Raw genomic sequence first — 21,899 nt, forward strand, 5'->3', positions numbered from 1 at the left:
AACATGAACAGCACCAAGCTGACAGCAGACACGTACGAGGACCTCAAGGTAAGATAACTCTCTGTAGAGAAACACTTCCTTCCTAGTAGGTGGTAGTCCTAATAAAGTGTTGGGTGAGTGTATAGATGGTGTTCAGTAGGAGTGGTACTGTGCTGAGCAGTACAGAGCAGCAGGCGTACAGAGGTCCTCTGTGGCTCAGCTGGTAGAGCATGGCGCTAACAATGCTTAGGTTGTGGGTTTGATTCCCGCTAGGACCATCTATACTGCAATGTGAGTCGCTTTGGATAAAAGCGTCAGCTAAATGGCATACACAGAGGGGCTCGTCCTCACGGCATACACAGAGGGGCTCGTCCTCACGGCATACACAGAGGGGCTCGTCCTCACGGCATATACAGAGGGGCTCGTCCTCACGGCATACACAGAGGGGCTCGTCCTCACGGCATACACAGAGGGGCTCGTCCTCACGGCATACACAGAGGGGCTCGTCCTCACGGTGGTTACAGAGGGGCTCGTCCTCACGGTGGTTACAGAGGGGCTCGTCCTCACGGTGGTTACAGAGGGGCTCGTCCTCACGGTGGTTACAGAGGGGCTCGTCCTCACGGCGGTTACAGAGGGGCTCGTCCTCACGGCGGTTACAGAGGGGCTCGTCCTCACGGCACATACAGAGGGGCTCGTCCTCACGGTGGTTACAGAGGGGCTCGTCCTCACGGTGGTTACCTGCAGCAGGACGGTACCTCCAGGGAAGCTGAGCTGAACACAGTACTTAGGAGCGTTGTCCCAGGAGAGCAGCTGGAGGTCCTCGATGGTGCTGTAGGACAGGGCTGCCTCCATGTACCCTGTAGGCTGGAAATACAGACAAATACATATACATAAATATACTGTACTGTAGGACAGGGCTGCCTCCATGTACCCTGTAGGCTGGAAATACAGACAAATACATATACATAAATATACTGTACTGTAGGACAGGGCTGCCTCCATGTACCCTGTAGGCTGGAAATACAGACAAATACATATACATAAATATACTGTACTGTAGGACAGGGCTGCCTCCATGTACCCTGTAGGCTGGAAATACAGACAAATAAATATACTATAGGACAGGACTGGAGGAGAGGAGAAATATATAGATAAATATATATACACATATACTATACTCTATGGTGCTGTAGGAGCTGCCTTCATATACCCTGTAGGCTGGAAATACACACACATATATACACACACACACACACACACACACACACACACACACACACACACACACACACACACACACACACACACACACACACACACTTACCAGTTTGTAGCACCATTAAAAAAGAAAAAAAGCACTGGTGAGCTCAACAATCGCAAATAGGCTGGTAGGCTAAGGAAGACTTCCACAGTGGATGAAGAACGCTCACCATCATTAAGAAAAAAACCAAAACAACTGTCCCACAGATCAGGAACACTCTCCAGGGGGAGGACGTGAATGTGTCAGAGACGAACACCCGCAGAATACGTCACCAGCCGAACTACAGAGGCTTCACTGCAGGGTGTAAAACACGAGTTATCCTCAAGAAGGATGGTCAGGTTACAGTTTGCTAAAAAAGTACCTGAAGAAATCATGTACCAGAGTGATTGCATGATGCAAGTTTGGAGAAATAAGGATCTGCCCAAGACTTACAGCATACCACCTCATCTGTGAAACATGGTGAAGGGGGGTGCTATGGTTTGGGCATGTACCACTAGAACAGGCTAACTTGTCTTACTTGATAATATCGCTGCTGACAGCAGCTGAAGTGTACAGAAACATCTTGTCTGCTCGGGTACAAGCAAATGCCTCCAAATTCAATGGATGGTGCTTCATCATACAGTAAGACAATGACCCCAAACATACTGCCATAGCAACTAGGGAGTTTTTCAGAGCCAAAAAGAAGCGGAAAGGTCTTGACTGGCCAAGTCAATCTCCAGATTTAAATCCAATAGAACATGCTTTTCATTTCCTGTTGATACAATTTTAGGCAAAAAGACCTCAAAACAAACAACAACTGAAGATGGCTGCAGTACAGGCCTGGCAGCGCAGCACCAGAGGAGACACCCAGCGTCTGGTGGGGTCAACGGGTCGCAGACTTCAGGCAGTTATGGACAGTAAAGGATTGACGACCAAATACTAAACATGAGTGCTTTATTTGGACATTATATGATTTTTTCCAGTACTTTTGGAGTCCTGAAACAGGGCTTTGTTGGAGTGTAGAGCTAAAAGAAGACAAAATATATACTTCTTCTTTCCAATACTTATGGAGGGCTCTGTGTATACACATACTATAGGGTACAGTAGCTCAGGGCTGCCTCAATATACCCTGTAGGCTGGAAATACAGAGAAATATATACAGAAATATATACAAATATACTATAAACGATACGCTACTGTAGGACAAGGTTGTCTCCATCTACGCCTTAGGCTGGAGGCTTAGAATGAAACGTCATTCATTCATAAATACATACTCAAACACACTCTATGTAGTTTAAAGGTTTGCGCACTTGGTGTGTGACCACAGTCACTGTGATACTAACATACATAATATACGCCATTTAGCTGACGCTTTTATCCAAAGCGACCTACATTGCAGTGAGTGCATACATTTTTCAGTATGTATGCTCCCAGCGGGAATCGAACCCCCAACCTAAGCGTTGTTAGCGCCGCGCTCTACCAACTGAGCCACACGTGGTGCTGCTGCCACATGGGAGTTTAACAGCAATCACTGACTACGCATCAGACAATCAATGCTGAAACAACGAGGGGGGGAGAAGGAGAGAGGGAGAGAGAGAGAGAGGCTCCCAGAGAGAGAGAGAGAGAGATGTTAGAGACCAATAGAGGTTTTTCAGCTGCATGACTGGCTGACTGTTGTGCTCTTCTGCTCACGTGTTTTCAAATGTCAACAGACTGTTCCACAACTCAGTCCCTCCACAATGGAAGACCAGCGCTGTTCCCTCATCACTGACCCCCTCCCTCTGCAGGAAGACTAGGCTGTTCCCTCATCACTGACCCCCTCCCTCTGCAGAAGACGAGGCTGTTCCCTCATCACTGACCCCCTCCCTCTGCAATAACATATAACATTTAGCAGATGCCTTTATCCAAAGGCATATATGCCATACATGGTCCCAACGGGTATTGAACCCACAACCTTTGCATGGCTAGCTCTTCCAACTGAGCCACACAGGACCGGTGCCGTTTCCTCATCACTGCCCCCCTCCCTCTGCAGTGGAATCAACAGGCTGTTCCCTTATCACTGCCCCCCTCCCTCTGCAGTGGAATCAACAGGCTGTTCCGTCACGTCTGGCCCTCCCCCCTCCGCGCTGACACACACAGCAGCCATATCTTTCATGAGTGACGTTTTCCACTCTACCTTCAAACAGACATACAGTTCCTTATTTTGAGTGGCTCTCTCTCTCTCTCTCTCTCTCTCTCTCTCTCTCTCTCTCTCTCTCTCTCTCTCTCTCTCTCTCTCTCTCTCTCCTCTCTCTCTCTCTCTCTCCTCTCTCTCTCTCTCTCTCTCTCTCTCTCTCTCTCTCTCTCTCTCTCTCTCTCTCTCTCTCTCTCTCTCTCTCTCTCTCTCTCTCTCTCTCTCTCTCTCTCTCTCTCTCTCTCTCTCTCTCTCTCTCTCTCTCTCTCTCTCTCTGGTTGTTACTCTATTTGCACCCTTCTCTCTCTCCCCCCCTCCCTCTCCCCCCCTCCCTCTCCCCCCTCCCTCCCTCCGATAGAACAAACAGGCCGTTCCTCCCAGTGCGGGTCCCTCCCCCTGCTACAGAACAAACAGGCTATTCCTTTATTTACATCTGCCTCCCTGGCTGATAGAGAGACAGAGAGCTGGCTGTTCTAACGACCCCCCCCCCCCCCCCCGGAGCAGACACACTAGACATGTCCCAGCCGCCAATGTTGTGAAATCACAAAGCATGTTCACTGCTGATGATATCCACATCAGGAGGAGGCAGGAATCGGAGGCCGGGAGGCAGGAATCGGAGGCCGGGGCTCATTGTGATGCACGGAACACAGCGTGTTTGATACCATTCCTCACTCCATTCCGCGCATTACAATGAGCCCGTCCTCCGATTCCCGCCTCCCCCGGCCTCCCCCTGATCCACATCAAATATTGATTCAAGGTGAGATTAGTTTTCTTCTTCCACCCAGAGAACAAAAGTTATCACCAGCCACACATTGTATTTTTGTATTATTATTATGAAGTATTGCGCATGTATTTCGGCGCAGGTGCACGGAACAAACCCGCCGCGCGCACACACACGCACACACATGCACACACACGCACACACACACAGAGCGAGAGGCAGAGTAAATAAGAGAGAACATGAAACTGACAAGCGGAGGAGGTAAACATCAGGTCTCTGTCAGGAAGTCAAAAGTCAACATGTACATCAACAGGAGGAGCAAACAGAGACGGGGCTCTGATAGCCGGCGTTGGTTGTCATAGCTACACCCCAGCACAGCAGCTCGCCACGGTAACCTGTCTCAGTCTCTCCCTCCCTCCCTCCTTCATCTCATTCTGTCTGGTTTTATTATTTATTTTTTTATTCTGCCTTTTTTTTTTTTCCTTTCCCCTTGAGGACTTGAGTCTCTCTCTCTCTCTCTCTCTCTCTCTCTCTGTTGCCATGGAAACAAGGGGATGGAATGGAGCCGTGTGTCTGTGTGCATGTCTGTGTGTGTCTGTGTTTTCTGTTGTTACCAGGGAGATCCAGATGGGAGAGAGACGTGCAGCAAACTAAAAAGCTTCTCTCTGGATTCAGGTGCAACTATCAGACCTGTCAATCACAACTATCAGACCTGTCAATCACATCACAACTAGCAGACCGGTCAATCACATCACAACTAGCAGACCTGTCAATCACATCACAACTAGCAGACCGGTCAATCACATCACAACTAGCAGACCTGTCAATCACAACTATCAGACCTGTCAATCACAACTATCAGACCTGTCAATCACATCTATCTGACCTGTCAATCACATGACAGGGCCGGCTGCTGGGTGAGCCTCTGTGTGTGTTGATGCTCAATAACAGATACCACTTTCTCATCCTTCCCTTTACTCACAACCTACACAACAAGCAGTCTCTGTGTGTGTGTGTGTGTGTGTGTGTGTGTCCTACCTCAGCCAGTAGGGTAGAGATGATGTGTGTGTGTGTGTGTGTGTGTGTGTGTGTGTGTGTGTGTCCTACCTCAGCCAGTAGGGCAGACATCATCTCTACCCTACTGGCTGAGGTACGACATACACACGACATACCACCACCACCACCACCCCCCCCCCCCCCACACACACACACACACACACACAAAAAAGATACAAAAAGATTTTTTTAAAACTCCACCGTGGTCTGTGGTGGTCCAGTGGTCTAGCACCACGGCCTACAGTGCACACGTATGCCCACGTCGGCATGGGTTCGAATCCAGCCCACGCCCTGCTGCCCCGCCCTGCTGCCCCACCCTGCTTCCCCGTCCTGCTTCCCCGTCCTGCTTCCCCGTCCTGCTTCCCCGTCCTGCTGCCCCGTCCTGCTGCCCCGTCCTGCTGCCCCGCCCTGCTGCCCCGCCCTGCTGCCCCGCCCTGCTGCCCCACCCTGCTGCCCCGTCCTCTCCTCCTTACTTTCCTGTCCTTCACTTCTCTATGCGATAAAAGAAAAAATTTATAAGAGTGGGACTCAAAACAAATAACCTTAAAACGCCACCAAGGGAGATGGAAGGCCGTCCCAGGTACGCCAAGGGAGATGGAAGGCCGTCCCAGGTACGCCAAGAGAGACACAGAAAACAATGGGCTCCTTAGATGGTCGAGGCTTGGCCATTACAGGCCGGGCTTCAACCAACTTCTCCTCCATTTTCTCATTTGCACGTGTCATAACCGCCAACGGCCAGTAGATGGCGTCTGTCCAGGGGACAGCATGGAGGGAACCAAAAAAACAACAACTTCAGATTGTTGAGGTGAAAAATGTTTGTTACCTAATCATTTCTAAGTAAACATCATGTGGAGAAAAACCAAAAAGGGGCTGTAAGATAATTTGTTACTCGGAACTGTGGTCTGAACACAGTCACTATGGCCTAGAGACATGTAGGACATGTGGTTTGTTGATTTCGAAGGAAGCTTCATCCCCAGTTGATCTACGAATGTCACTCTCTTCTGCAAACACCATCAGCTGATCTGTGGTTTCCTATTTACCGCAAGCGTTCATCCACTTTAAGCTGGGTTGTCACTCAGGAACGTCAAACATTTGCAATGCTGTATGTCACAAACAAACATAGGCCCAACTGGTAGATTAATTCTGATCTAGATACTGGAGGGCGGGTTTGTCTGGCTGGCAGAGTGATACCTATAGTGATACCTATAGTGATACCTATAGTGATACCTATAGTGATACCTGTAGTGATACCTGTAGTGATACCTGTAGTGATACCTGTAGTGATACCTGTAGTGATACCTATAGTGATACCTATAGTGATACATGTAGTGATACCTGTAGTGATACCTGTAGTGATACCTGTAGTGATACCTGTAGTGATACCTATAGTGATACCTATAGTGATACCTGTAGTGATACCTGTAGTGATACCTATAGTGATACCTATAGTGATACCTGTGGTCAACTCTTCACTGGTGAGTACGTTGAATATAGACACATAAACATGTGAGAAAAAATGGTGTCCATTCATGATCAAGGCCCAAGGTTAATGGCTGACATGATAAGGTATTTAAACAGCTTTACTGTGAGTAATATATCAAAGAGAGAGAGACAGAGAGAGAGAGAGAGACAGAGAGAGAGAGAGAGAGAGAGACAGACTGGCAGATAGACAGAGAGAGAGAGAGAGACAGGCAGACAGATAGACAGAGAGAGAGAGAGAGAGAGACAGAGAGAGAGAGAGAGAGAGAGACAGACTGGCAGATAGACAGAGAGAGAGAGAGAGACAGGCAGACAGATAGACAGAGAGAGAGAGAGAGAGAGACAGGCAGACAGATAGACAGAGAGAGAGAGAGAGAGAGAAAGAGACAGGCAGACAGATAGACAGAGAGAGAGAGAGAGAGAGAGACAGACAGACAGAGAGAGAGAGACAGAGAGAGAGAGAGAGAGGCAGACAGATAGACAGAGACAGAGAGAGAGACAGGCAGACAGATAGACAGAGACAGACAGAGACAGAGAGAGACAGAGAGAGAGAAAGAGAGAGAGAGGGAGGCAGACAGATAGACAGAGAGAGAGAGAGAGAGAGAGACAGGCAGACAGATAGACAGAGACAGAGAGACATTATGACATATGGGTGTAAACAAAGTGTACGTGTTTAATCACACAACGCCCGAGCCTCGTCTACGATGCAACTCGTAATTAAACATATTTAAACGTCGGCTCGCATTCAATGGCATGCATCGCTGTCAAGAAATGAAACGGAGGAATGTGATTGTTCCGGTACGCAACAAGTCATGGAGTAGGTCAGGGAAGGAGACAAAGAGAAGAGAAGTAGGCCAAGGGGAGGCCAGTGGAGGTAGAAATCGGAGGCCGGGCTCATTGGAACGCACGGAACAGAATGAGGAACGAACGGCACCAAACGCGCTGCCATACAGATTACTGTACACAACGAGCCCGTCCTCCAAATTTCTACCTCCGCCAGCCTCCACTGAAGTAGGCCTCCATCCAATCACATCAGCCTTGAGCTGTAGATGACTAATGCAGAACTGAGGACTGGTTGATGTTGATCTGAAGTACAGTCGGTGACGTCACTCCTGTCACAAAACGGTCCGTTTCCACGGTGACTTCTCTCTCCGTGATGAGGAAGTGCACTTCCCTCTGCGACGAGGAACCACACAGCAGGCTAACGGTACGGCTAGGCTGTAAAAGGGTTGTATTCCTATCCTTGTATTTCACTGCGCTGCTGAGAGGGAGCTGCTGAGAGGAAGCTGCTGAGAGGAAGCTGCTGAGAGGAAGCTGCTGAGAGGAGAGGGAGCTGCTGAGAGGAAGCTGCTGAGAGGAGAGGGAGCTGCTGAGAGGAGAGGGAGCTGCTGAGAGGAAGCTGCTGAGAGGAGAGGAAGCTGCTGAGAGGAAGCTGCTGAGAGGAGAGGGAGCTGCTGAGAGGAGAGGGAGCTGCTGAGAGGAAGCTGCTGAGAGGAGAGGGAGCTGCTGAGAGGAAGCTGCTGAGAGGAGAGGAAGCTGCTGAGAGGAAGCTGCTGAGAGGGAGCTGCTGAGAGGAAGCTGCTGAGAGGGAGCTGCTGAGAGGAGAGGGAGCTGCTGAGAGGAGAGGGAGCTGCTGAGAGGAGAGGAAGCTGCTGAGAGGGAGCTGCTGATACACATTTCATTGTAGCCTTCGCAGCTGTACACTGTGCAGAGGATGAACACACTCTGATTGGACGAACCTGTCGACAACAAACACATTGTTCTTTGGTTTGGACAAATGTGGAACTAAGAAAGGACTTGGGGACACTGGGACTATGATTAATTATGGGGACACTGGGACTATGATTGATTAATTATGGGGACACTAGGACTATGATTAATTATGGGGACACTGGGACTATGATTAATTATGGGGACACTGGGACTACGATTAATTATGGGGACACTGGGACTATGATTAATTATGGGGACACTGGGACTACGATTAATTATGGGGACACTAGGACTATGATTAATTATGGGGACACTGGGACTACGATTAATTATGGGGACACTAGGACTATGATTAATTATGGGGACACTGGGACTATGATTAATTATGGGGACACTAGGACTATGATTAATTATGGGGACACTGGGACTATGATTAATTATGGGGACACTAGGACTACGATTAATTATGGGGACACTGGGACTATGATTAATTATGGGGACACTGGGACTATGATTAATTATGGGGACACTGGGACTACGATTAATTATGGGGACACTGGGACTACGATTAATTATGGGGACACTGGGACTATGATTAATTATGGGGACACTGGGACTATGATTAATTATGGGGACACTGGGACTACGATTAATTATGGGGACACTGGGACTATGATTAATTATGGGGACACTGGGACTACGATTAATTATGGGGACACTGGGACTACGATTAATTATGGGGACACTGGGACTATGATTAATTATGGGGACACTGGGACTATGATTAATTATGGGGACACTGGGACTACGATTAATTATGGGGACACTGGGACTATGATTAATTATGGGGACACTGGGACTACGATTAATTATGGGGACACTGGGACTACGATTAATTATGGGGACACTGGGACTACGATTAATTATGGGGACACTGGGACTACGATTAATTATGGGGACACTGGGACTACGATTAATTATGGGGACACTGGGACTATGATTAATTATGGGGACACTGGGACTACGATTAATTATGGGGACACTGGGACTATGATTAATTATGGGGACACTGGGACTATGATTAATTATGGGGACACTGGGACTATGATTAATTATGGGGACACTGGGACTACGATTAATTATGGGGACACTGGGACTATGATTAATTATGGGGACACTGGGACTACGATTAATTATGGGGACACTGGGACTACGATTAATTATGGGGACACTGGGACTACGATTAATTATGGGGACACTGGGACTACGATTAATTATGGGGACACTGGGACTACGATTAATTATGGGGACACTGGGACTACGATTAATTATGGGGACACTGGGACTATGATTAATTATGGGGACACTGGGACTACGATTAATTATGGGGACACTGGGACTATGATTAATTATGGGGACACTGGGACTATGATTAATTAATTATGGGGACACTAGGACTATGATTAATTATGGGGACACTGGGACTATGATTAATTATGGGGACACTGGGACTATGATTAATTATGGGGACACTGGGACTATGATTAATTATGGGGATTTAATCTAGAACCTCCGCAATACAACAGCGACGAGGACTGAGAGATTAGAAAACGTAGCCTGTAGAATTATAATAACTTAGAAGGTGTAGAATTATCCTGACTTACAATAACTTAGAAGGTGTAGAATTATCCTGACTTACAATAACTTAGAAGGTGTAGAATTATCCTGACTTACAATAACTTAGAAGGTGTAGAATTATCCTGATTTACAATAACTTAGAAGGTGTAGAATTATCCTGACTTACAATAACTTAGAAGGTGTAGAATTATCCTGACTTACAATAACTTAGAAGGTGTCATTTAAGAAAATGTTACTGTCTGCGGGCTTGTTTCCCAGACACAGATTAGTCTGAGACAAACCCCCGGACTAAACTGCAGATGCTTCTTAGTCTGGCAGTAAACTTAATCTCTGTCCGGGAAAGCAGCCCAGTTTGTAGCCTCTACTCAATGACAGGCGGAGAACAGGACCCAACGAGGTCAGGACCTGGAGCGGTCAGGACCTGGAGCGGTCAGCGGGGTTATCCGGGTCCATTCCCTTTCACTTCAGTCAACTCAGGACGTGATTTGAATTTAGGCTTCAGTTCAAAAACGGAAAAACCTTTCATGTTATTAAAATAAATAAATGCAAATAATAATCTCATTTTCAATTTTATTTGAGAAATCATTGAAAGGGCATTCCCTGTTTGCAATCATTGTGATTTCAATTCCTGGATTGACAGAATTGGAATTCAACTGAGGCCAAAGCTTCCCACAGCAGGGCTTTCCACCCAGCCTCCTCATACCACATCACATGACTGGCTCAATGTCCTCACTTTCATCACTCATCTACCCCACCCCCCACCCCCCTTCCCTCCTGTCTGTCTGTCTGTCTGTCACGTCTTTTTATGCCCCTGTTTTTTTCCACCTTTCTTTTCCTCCCTCACTCCTTTCTTTCACACCCTCTTCTTTCATCTTCAACTCCCTCTAACTTCCTCCTTTCATCTCTCTCTCTCTCTCTCTCGTTATGTAGGGATCGTGGCTAGCAGCCACAGCATAGCTGCTACACAAGTCACTGGGCTAGCTACATCAAAGGGATAGCAATCACAACACCTTACACAAACGCACCGCTTCCGCTCAAACAGCCTACATGTCCTCTGCAGGCCTAGCCTCTCGAGTCTGCCCGGGAGAGGCTACGAATAGCCTAACGTACAGTGAAGCCTAATCTAATAGCCTAGCATAACATATTCTGTATTTGATTAAACCCCATCTGTGTTTAAAAATACTTAGTAGACTATTGCCTATAAAAACAGTGATGAAGCCTTTGTTTATCACGGTGGCGTGCGGCCCACCGTACACAGAGGTGGGCCGTGGAGCTAGCTAGCTGGCGGCTGCCTCTGATGGTAGGCTGAGTTCACTTCCCTAACCAACTACTGACCTCAAACAGGTCACATGTATACATCCAAAACAGTGGCGGCAGGCCTAGTTTTATAATTTGTCCAGATACACATACGCGTACACTCACCCCCTCCCTCACATGCAAGGCCTAGTTTCATCATGTTGGCTAGGCACCTGTAGGTAGGTCAGCACACACACACACGCGTGCATGCGCGCACACGCACACACACACACACTCATTAGAAAATGAGCAGACAGCGTCATTCCAGACAAATAATGCCAAGCATCTCTTTATAATATATATATACTATTATATATTTTTTTTTTAATATTATATATATATATATATATATATATATATATATATATATATATATATATATATATATATAAATAATAAAAAAATAAAAAAAATAAGAATATGCCATTTAGCTGACGCTTTTATCCAAAGTGACTTACATTGCAGTGTGTGCATACATTTCAGTATATATGTGTACGTGTTTAATCACACAATCACAGAGGACCATAATACATTTATAGGAGCAATATTAACACAAAAGAAGGAAGAAACTGTATTTGAATATTATGAACACATGGACCTATCTGGACGTCTGCCAGGAAGGTTTTCTAAGACCTCTGTGTGTGTGTGTGTGTGTGTGTGTGTGTGTGTGTGTGTATCATTCATGAGGACTGTGTCGCCTGTCATTACACAGTTCTCCAATTCATTGGTGCATCAAAACAATAACACAAACACAGAGTGAAAACATTCAGGGTTTCAGTTTGACAAAAGTCCTTATTTAGACAGAGAGTTGCCTCAGTGACGTGCTTTCTCAGTTGCTCATGGCTCAGTACAGTCGGCCCATCTGTGTCAGATCTAAGTGTCATGGGAGTTGGGGGTGGGGTGGGGTGGGGTGTGCTGGGGGGGGGGGGGGAGCAGGGAAGGACCTGTGACCCAACCCTCCATCGTAGTCCTAAGAGTGTGGTCTTGTGCAGTCCTCTAGATGGCTTTCAAAAGGGAGGCAGAAACGACTGGCGTAGGAAATAGGGTGGAAACGCCCATGCGTACACCAGTCCTATACTTTTCCTAATCCATGTGTGGGGAACAAGTGCACCACAGTTCAACCGAGTCATGAAAAAGGGTGGAGTGAGAATTGGGCCACTCCAGCTAGCAGCACAACTCCTGTTCTTTACCCTTGTCTGCTAGCCTAGCTAGCTTCAGGACATAACTCAGGAGACGGGTGAGGGAGAATTAGGACACAACTCGTCTCTCTGTCTGTCTGTCTCTCTCTCTGTCTCTCTCTGTCTGTCTCTGTCTGTCTGTCTGTCTCTCTCTCTGTCTGTCTGTCAGACATAATGGGCCACAGCCTGGAGCTAGGGCTACTGTATCAGCACAGCCCAGATAACTTTCATCTCAGGCCTTTGTGAAGGGAGGGAGGCGGAACAGGAAGCCCTAGTAATGGCCTGGTGATTGTTACGCAAATATGATGTAGGTTCCCAATGCTGGGTGGCTGCTACTTTGACAAGAGAGAGAGAGAGAGAGAGAGAGACAGAGAGAGAGAGGTGACTCACATCTTTCTCTGAGATCTAGCTAGCTCATTTATCGACAATGATGGTAGCATCGTCAAAACCCAGACTCTCCTCTTAAGACTCAGACTGTCAATGATGACAGGAAGTGAAGTGTTTATGCCACTGTGGTTTGTGGCGAGGTGAACATCCCGGAAAAATGCATATATATACAGGAAAATCCACCTGGGAGACTGTGAGGTGGCCCAAGTTAGAAACCCTGCGACGTCAGAGGGAACACAAGAGGTGGAGGCTGGTGGAGTTAGAAATCGAAGAAGGACCTAGGCTCACTGTAATGCATGTTTGATACCATGAATGTGTTTGATACCATTCCTCATTCCTTTCATTACAACAAGCCCGTCCTCCGATTTCTACCTCCACCAGCCTCCCCTGAAAGACAACCCACGACAGCCTGAGGAAAGAAGGCCTAATGCCAGGAAGGAAAGGAGGCTGCTGCTTCTAATTAACACGTCATCACCGGGTCGTAATACCTACCTGTTACTGTAGTTATTGGGTAGTTACTACCACCGTCTATGGCGGCAGCTACACGGCCTTCTTCCTGAGCCTATTATTGTTATTTCGTTGTTTCCTTTCTCTCTCTATCTGTTGTTTGGGATTGAGCAAGAGTTTGCTTGGCTTGTCACAAACTGTTGGCCCATTTCGAGGTAGGGACGGGAAATCTAAAGAAAGATAGTTTGTTTCCTGGCTTCTAAAACCCCTTGTAATGATTCTAAGAAAACAGAAAGGAGAAAAGAGTTAAGCAACGGGTATTGGTCAACAAGAGAACGCATCGGAGGGGGAGACGTGACTGAAAAATAAAAGTCTAGATTTTATTACACAGTATGAGTATAAACGTGACGTTAAGGTCACAACCCTCCCTGACTCATCTAGGACCAGGCCATTCCTCTTTCTTTCTTTTTTAAAATATATTTTAGGGCATTTCTGCTTTATTGGGATAGAGACAGTAGAGATTGACAGGAAGGATGGGTGAGAGAGAGAGAGGAGGGATGACATGCAGGATATGTCGATGGCCGGAATCGAACCAGGGACCTTGTGATGATGTGCTACGCCACTGAGCGCCCCCATTCCTCTTTCTTCAGATCTCGAAAAGGTCGACTCTGGGATAGGACGTGGTGACAGGAAGTCACAGCAGCTCTGGACTGAGTAAAGACGTGAACGACGACATAGGCGCTCGCTAGACGTCCGCGCATGCGCCGCGCCGCGCCGTGACACGTGCCTGGAGTTGATCGTCTCCTCTCGTTACTTCATCATCTCTGTTTCAAAAATGATGTCTGGTGCCGTCGCCATGGCGCCACGGTCCCAGAGTCTACCTTTAACCAACACCTGTAGCGTGACATCGCCCTGCTCTTTCCCCATTGGCGCCATGGTCCCAGAGTCTACCTTGTAGCCAAACCTCTAAATCACGCTGTCCTCACGCCTCCTTCGGATTAAATATAACGTATTATGAATGAGGTGATTATGTTATATACTGATGAAGTCATTTTAGGTGGACAATGAAACTCATATACTATTTTATTTTAAAGTAAACTGTCTGATAGCTGGTCAAAACGGAGTCCAAATTCATACAGTAGTTGATAGGGTAGTCTCTCCTAGCAAAACCTCTAAATCACCTTGTTCTTGCAAGCTACTTTGGAGGTCTGGAGAATTTCTGATTAGCTGATCTGGCTTGGATTGAACCTGGACGGAGCGATGGGAGAATGTGCTCGCAATTTCATTGGATGTTACATTCCAAGAACCCTCCCCCACATGCCCGTAGATGATTTAAAACGGGGTCCTGCCCCATTGTAGCTACTTTCTGCAAAAGGATTTCACCAGGCTTTCTGAACTAGGAAAGCCTTGTCTCAACAAGGTTACATATACAGTAAATAAACATGACAACAGCTCAAGTCTGACCACACAGAGAGACCCTTCAGATGTCAGAGTGAGTGATCCGTCCGGCCTCCCGGCTCCTTAGCTACAGTCAACTACACCTCTATTAGTCATGCTTCGCTGGACACTGACTGGGAACCTGTTGGACCTATCACAGACTCTGTCACTGAGAGACTACCTAGGACACCTATCACAGACCCTGTTTACTGAATGAGACCTATCAGAGGTCTTGTTGCTGAGGGAGAACAGCTAAGACGCCAATCAGAGGCCTTGTTTCTGAAAGAGACTGGCTAGGACACTCATCAGAGACTCCTGTTACTGAGGGAGACTCGCCGGGAGACCTATCAGAGGCCATGTTACTGAGGACACTAGCTAGGACACCAATCACAGACCCTATTACTGAGGTAGACTACTTAGGACACCGATCTGAGGCCTTGTTACTGGAGGAGTCAAGCTAGGGTGATGGAGGGCGCAGGTTGGTGCAGTGGGAAAAGAGTGTCTCGTTTTATGTGTGAATTAGGCATAGCCCTGATATGGCAACCCCTACTACTACTAATGGGTCTCATGTCGGGAAGAAAAATAACCAACTCTGCAGAGAGAGAGAGAGATAGACAGACAGAGACAAAGAGACAAAGAGACAGAGAGACAGAGAGACAGACAGACAGAGAGACAGACAGACAGAGACCTTATGAGAGACATTATGGCATATGGGTGTAAACAAAGTGCACGGTGCCGGAGCCTAGTCAAGCTATTAGGCATCTGGTAAATACAAGAGAGACAGAGAGACATTATGATATACGGGTGTAGAGACATTAACTCCACCTGCCTACCAGTCAACATCTAGACAGTAACTGTCCACCAGCCACTAACACACTGCCTGCGAGGCCACCATGGAGCCGGACACAGACGGGAAGTCATACCTAGGGGATGTTGACACTTGTTGCAATCCTAACCTACCACTGTGACAGCAAATCAGATAGCACAGCAAAGATACAAATATTGACCAAGTTGGTTTCAGATGTTATCTCAATATGAGACCAACCTGGGTGCATAAAGGGACACATTAGACACGGCAGAAGGGCTTTGGTTGCATGGAGTAGCCAAGGTGAGCGGAGGCTTAGCATACAATGGGAGGTACATGTGTTTACACGGCCATACAGACGACCAGGGAGGAGACATTTTTTTGCAAAGCGGCCGACCTCCAGGTACCTTGTGGGCACTGGGCCACAGTGACGTGAAGCTATGTAAATGACGGCGTGTCGGCTAAATCCTGGAACAACACTGTACATGGGAATACCAACCACGCCAGTCATGGCTGTTATCAGTGCCGCCATTACCAGTGTTTTAGAGTTAGGGTTAGGCTGAGACAAACCATACACAATCAATAGAAGTCAATAGAAGTCACATTCTATTGACTGCTATTGACTTCTATTGACACTACAGAAGGGCTCTGGTTGCATGGAGTACCATCCCATGTATGCTAAGCCTCCGCGCTCACCTTGGCTACTCCATGCAACCAGAGCCCTTCTGTAGTGTCAATAGAAGTCCAGAATATAATACATGTTTATTACACTGCAGGAGTCGAGGCGAGGCTATAGCCTATTAAACTAGTTGCAACCATTTCCCTCATACTCAGCAAGGCTTCTGTATACAGTAGATAGATGGTTCGTTCACACGGCCGACGTTATTACTGGTGGTAGAAAGTCCAATTGCCTTTGAAAAGGTGTGTTGATAAAACAAAGGTCTAAAGCTACTGGCAATAGAGGCCATACCAACACATGGATAACAGCAACACACAAATAGTGATTCTAATGTGATCAAAAAAAAGAAAAAAAGAAAAAAAGTGGTCATAAAAATGTGATAACAACATCTAGTGTCTATTTCCGTGTGTCTATAGGGCTGTCATTACACCAGAATGTGTTGAGGTGTGAAGCTATTTTTCAAGAGATCACACAGTAATAACAACATTGTTACTATGTCATAACTATTGAGCTAACAGTCTAATTATAAGCCAATACTACTACTACTACTACTACTACTACTACTAATACTAATAATACTAATAGTTGTTATTGTCCCCCTTTTTAATAATAATAATAATATTATTATTAATGTAATTATCAATACTTCTTCCAGATAAGGCTTTGTGGACTGCTTTGATATGAGTTGGATAGATGTATACAAAGTTTAGAATAGATCATTCTATTTATAACCCTTTGGAAGCACAGACTGTGTAATTCTACAGGACACACTCACTATTCAAGCTGATAGGAACTGTAAACCAAGAAGGAGGAAGCATAGGAAACTGTTGCGAGTTCAACAGCAGGCCCAGTTCAATAGCTTCCATATCTACCTAGCATAGAAAATGTCCTCCAATAAGCTTTGCGTAGCATGCCATCTCCAGTCACTAATTCCCCAAACAATGTTGAATACACGGACTGTGACACAATTGCATGCTTGAGAAACCAACACGTTAGTCCTACGACTACGTCTTCGACGACAACCCGTGAAACAGTCGACCCTTTCTTCTCAATTTCCCACCTTGGACACACGACTCACATGTCAGTGATATCATGCATGTTTTATGCAACACACACGGGCTATAAAGTCGTATAGGGTTGAGATATGGAAGGCCTCGATAACCTGGACAGATGGAGGAATACAGGCAGAACACTGGAGACCTCGACGGTCGTCGGAGAGGACATGGAGGTGTAGCTACCGTCGCAGGGAGGGAAGTAAAAGCGACAATGTTGCGACCTTTTTATCAACTGAGCAAAATGGGACACGAAAGAGCAACAAAGGAAATAAGATACATTGTGCCGTTGTTGCATGCCCTAAACTACGTCAATCGTCGCTCGTAATCGGTGAACACAGACGGGAACAACTGTTAATGCCCACTATATATATATATATAAAACATTACATGATGGAGAAATACTGTACACAGAAAAGATATTTCGCGTAGACACCCGTTGCACAACAACACGTAGCTACTCACCGTTGCAGACGCTAGGCTGCTGTCCGTCAAGGTGAGGTGGTGCGGCTCCCATCTCCGTAAGAATTTCGAGGTGAGGATTTTGCTGAGGAAGGTCCGGGGGTGTTTCACCACACACACCTGGATGTCCCCTTCTTGCAGAAGTTTATATCGCATCCCGCTGCTGCAGTGGAGCAGGGTTTTCTTGCACGGCCCGGCGCCCAACTTGTTGTTGTTATTCCCCTCCGGAGGCATCGGAGCAGACATCTCCCCCAGCAGAGGCTTGCTCTCCTCGGATGGATAGAACTGGTTATTGTGGAGATCGTTGCCCCCGCCGCTGCTGTTAAAATCCATGTTGAACAACAACTCGCAAAACGGAGGCTGGGAATAAAAAATAAAAAAAACTATGTAACCGATAATAGGATTTTCAACAAAAAAAGGCCCGTATAAAAGAAAAGCCACTAAGGTTGTATGGAGGATTGAAGGCGAGCTACCGCGATACGAGCTCAATTGTTATACGAGTGTTGCGGGAGAAAAAACGACACGGCGAAGATACTGACCCAAAAGCCATTAAGGGTCTTTCATACGAGCGGTTTCAGGACGGAATAATTAAAATAAAATTATGACGGGAAAATGAAAAGAATTGTTATGGGCAGGGCAGATAATCCTTCATCCCCCGCACAATGCCCAGTGAATTGTCTCTACTGTCCGCGTATCGCTCCCCCAGCGAGCTATTCAATATGTTCGGGCCATGGCTGTATCCAGTCCGCCCGCTTCCCCCGTCCGAATACAATAATCCACAGATCGAACACATAAAAAAAATAATCAAGTAGCTTGGATACAAAAAACCCCACCACAATCCCACGGGCGACGTGTTTCTCCGTGTGTTCTGTGTTAGAATAGGTTCATTGGCACGGTTCCTTGTTTCTTTTCTGTCTTTTCCCCTATCTTCGTGAAAGGACCAAAGCACTCCGCATAGAGCCTCTCTGATTGGTCCCTTCTCGTTCATGTGACACCGCCGTGACGTCAATGGGGAGGCGAGCGGATGCGCTGTGCGTCTTTCGGCTTCGACTGTCTGCCTGCGCGATAGGACTGCAGGTTCCCCTCCACACAAACATGGAGTAGGGAGGGCGCACGACTTCAACATGTCAATCTTCTCTCTCGTCTAGCGCTTTACAGCAAGTGTTGCCTCCGTTTGTGTTTAGAGACCTCGCTGCGCCTGACACGAAAATCAATTCAGGGCCAACTCAATAACTGTTGCTGGGATCGACACAGATTGCTTGAGTGGAGCAGATAGAACACTTGGTAACTGTGACAATAATAGCTCCGTTTGATATGAGGAAATGAAGGCTATAATCATCCACCCTTGTGATTTTTACGTGTCTCTCAGTGGAGGCCGCTGGGGGTAGAAATCGGAGGACGGGCTCATTGTAATGAATGGAACGGAATAGGGAATGGTACACGTGTTTGATACCGTTTCTTATTCCATTCCATGCATTACAATGAGCCCGTCCTCCGATTTCTACCTCCACCAGCCTCCCCTGTTATTCAAGTAGATATTTCACCCCCCAAGAGCTTACATCACTAGAGACCTATTGCAAGATAAAGTGACGACACCTACAAAGATGTAGTCATACAGGTAATAACACATACTGTACATCAGGTAATAACACATACTGTACATCAGGGGAGGTTGGTGGAGGTAGAAATCAGAGGACACACACACACACAACTTCCCCCCCACTCTGCATCAGTATGTCCTGACCTCATCTAAATCTATGAAACCATTCTCCGAACCTCCAGTTCCTTCCTGTATCTGACAGCTTCCTGTCGGTAGTTCCACTACATGTCGTTCAACTATTAGTTGAAGTGCATTTTGCAGCTAGTTAGTAGCTTGGTGGTAGTTAAGCTAGTTAGTAGCTTGGTGGTAGTTAAGCTAGTTAGTAGCTTGGTGGTAGTTAAGCTAGTTAGTAGCTTGGTGGTAGTTAAGCTGAATTCAGATCCCGGTGGTGTTTCGCCATGTAGTCGTTGAGAGACACTGTCACAACTCACAACATATTTTCCAAAACAGAACACAAAACAACATGAAACATTCCTACTATTTCTTCTCTTGCTGTCTCCCCCACTGTGCTCCACCTCACCAGTTGTTTCTCTCTCAGTGATTTTAGAGCGTTTCAGACAAATGCTTTCTGTCACACGGACTGGTCAGCTTACAGTAACTGACTGGTCAGCTTCCAGTAACTGACTGGTCAGCTTCCAGTAACTGACTGGTCAGCTTCCAGTAACTGACTGTCATGTGTTGGATGAAGTAGTTTAGATGTAGTGGACCACTTTATCATTGTAGCTTAAGTTTGGCAAACTATATAACTCTATAACTATATAACTCTATAACTCTATATAACTATATAACTATAATTCAAACTATATTTTCTCTATAACTATATAACTCTATATAACTATATAACTATAATTCAAACTATATTTCTCTCGAGGGGGTAACTTTGGTGTAGTTGGAGTTCTTCTCATGTTCAGAGTAGCTTCAGGGTCAGGGACCATACAGGGACCATACAGGGACCAGACAGGGCATACAGGGTCAGGGACCAGACAGGGCATACAGGGTTGGTGGACCAGACACAGATGAAGTCTACTACACCTAAACTAAAAAACTACGTTTTTAATGGAGAGTCTCCATAGAAAATGTGATTTTGAAGGGCTTGGGAACCCTCCAGGGTAGGAGAACAGCCTCCAGGGTAGGAGAACAGCCCCCAGGGAAGGAGAACAGCCTCCAGGGTAGGAGAACAGCCTCCAGGGTAGGAGAACAGCCTCCAGGGAAGAAGAACAGCCTCCAGGGAAGGAGAACAGCCTCCAGGGTAGGAGAACAGCCCCCAGGGAAGGAGAACAGCCTCCAGGGAAGGAGAACAGCCTCCAGGGTAGGACATGCTGAGACGGCTCACGTTAATCCTATTCATCATCATCATCATCATCATTATACAACTTTTAATTCAGCCACATTTGTACAGGTGTGGTGTGTGTGTGTGTGTGTGTGTGTGTGTGTCCTCCTGTGGAAGGGGCCCCATGCTGTGTACAGGTGGGAGCCCACAGGTAGCACAGGTGAGACTCAGCAGCGTCATCCAGTATCTTAGGCACTCACGTGCGTCTCGTGGGTAAACAACGACATTGTCAACAACATGTTCCTGCGACCGCTGCAGGCAGCCATTTCCCCGCTCCCAGAGGGAACGCAAAGCCCTTTTCCCTTCCACCCACACTCATTATTACCTAACATCCGACCACAACATGAAGCCAGACAAGGCAGAAACTATTGCCAATTGTGCAATATTTTATATTATAATATTTGCAACACACCCCTGTCACAAGCCAAGGCTCTAAGCTGAAAATGAAAGGAATGAGTTCCCCTTCAGCACAGAGCAGGTAGACGGGAGGAGGCCTGAGGGTTGGCTCGTTTGGGAAGCTGACGTCTGTTGAATACTGTATGATGAAACCTTTTACTCATATCCTGAGTTCGTGTACTTTCTGTGTATTACTCGTGTTCTCACCAGTAAATATATCGAAGTGAAACCCCCCTTTAGGTATTTACAGGTGAGAACAGGAGTAAGACTAGCCCAGCCTAGCCCAGCCTAGCCCAGACTAGCCCAGCCTAGCCCAGCCTAGCCCAGCCCAGCCCAGCTCAGCCCAGCCTCCTGGGTCTCAGTTCAACATTAACCCAGCCCCCTATAGCCCCAGCCCAGCCCAGCCCAGCCCCAGCCTAGACCCAGCCCCAGCCCAGCCCCAGCCCAGCCCCAGCCCAGCCCCAGCCTAGCCCCAGCCCAGCCCAGCCCAGCCCAGCCCCAGCCCCAGCCTAGACCCAGCCTAGCCCCAGCCCAGCCTCCCAGCCATCAGTGTCCCGAGTCACAGCGCCTCTTGTTAAATGATGTGAATGTCATGAGAGCAGCAGCTCGGTTTAAGTGAATTAACTCCATCCTGATTATCTTCAGTAATCCTGTTGTGTTAATCCCACGCCTGCCTGCCTGCCTGCCTGAGACACACACACACATACAGACACAAACACACACGTACAGACACACACACACACACAAAGACACACGTACAGACACACACACACATACACGTATAAACACACACACACACACACACAGCACATGAAACAGTTCCACAGAAAC

At 47.0% G+C, this 21,899-nt stretch overlaps 1 protein-coding gene across 1 annotated transcript in view; it reads right to left on the reverse strand.

The window, feature by feature from the left end:
- Positions 1 to 18,667, reverse strand: part of cmip (c-Maf inducing protein) — a 34,465-nt gene extending 15,798 nt beyond the window's left edge. Inside the window, 2 exon segments of the mRNA XM_083666740.1 lie at positions 718 to 843; positions 17,746 to 18,667. Coding sequence (XP_083522866.1) covers positions 718 to 843; positions 17,746 to 18,075 — 456 coding nt within the window. The 5' untranslated portion in view covers positions 18,076 to 18,667.
- Between the last annotated feature and the right edge of the window lie 3,232 nt (positions 18,668 to 21,899).

Source organism: Argentina silus (genome assembly GCF_951799395.1).
Source record: "Argentina silus genome assembly, chromosome: 3".
Classification (NCBI taxonomy): Eukaryota; Metazoa; Chordata; class Actinopteri; order Argentiniformes; family Argentinidae; genus Argentina; species Argentina silus.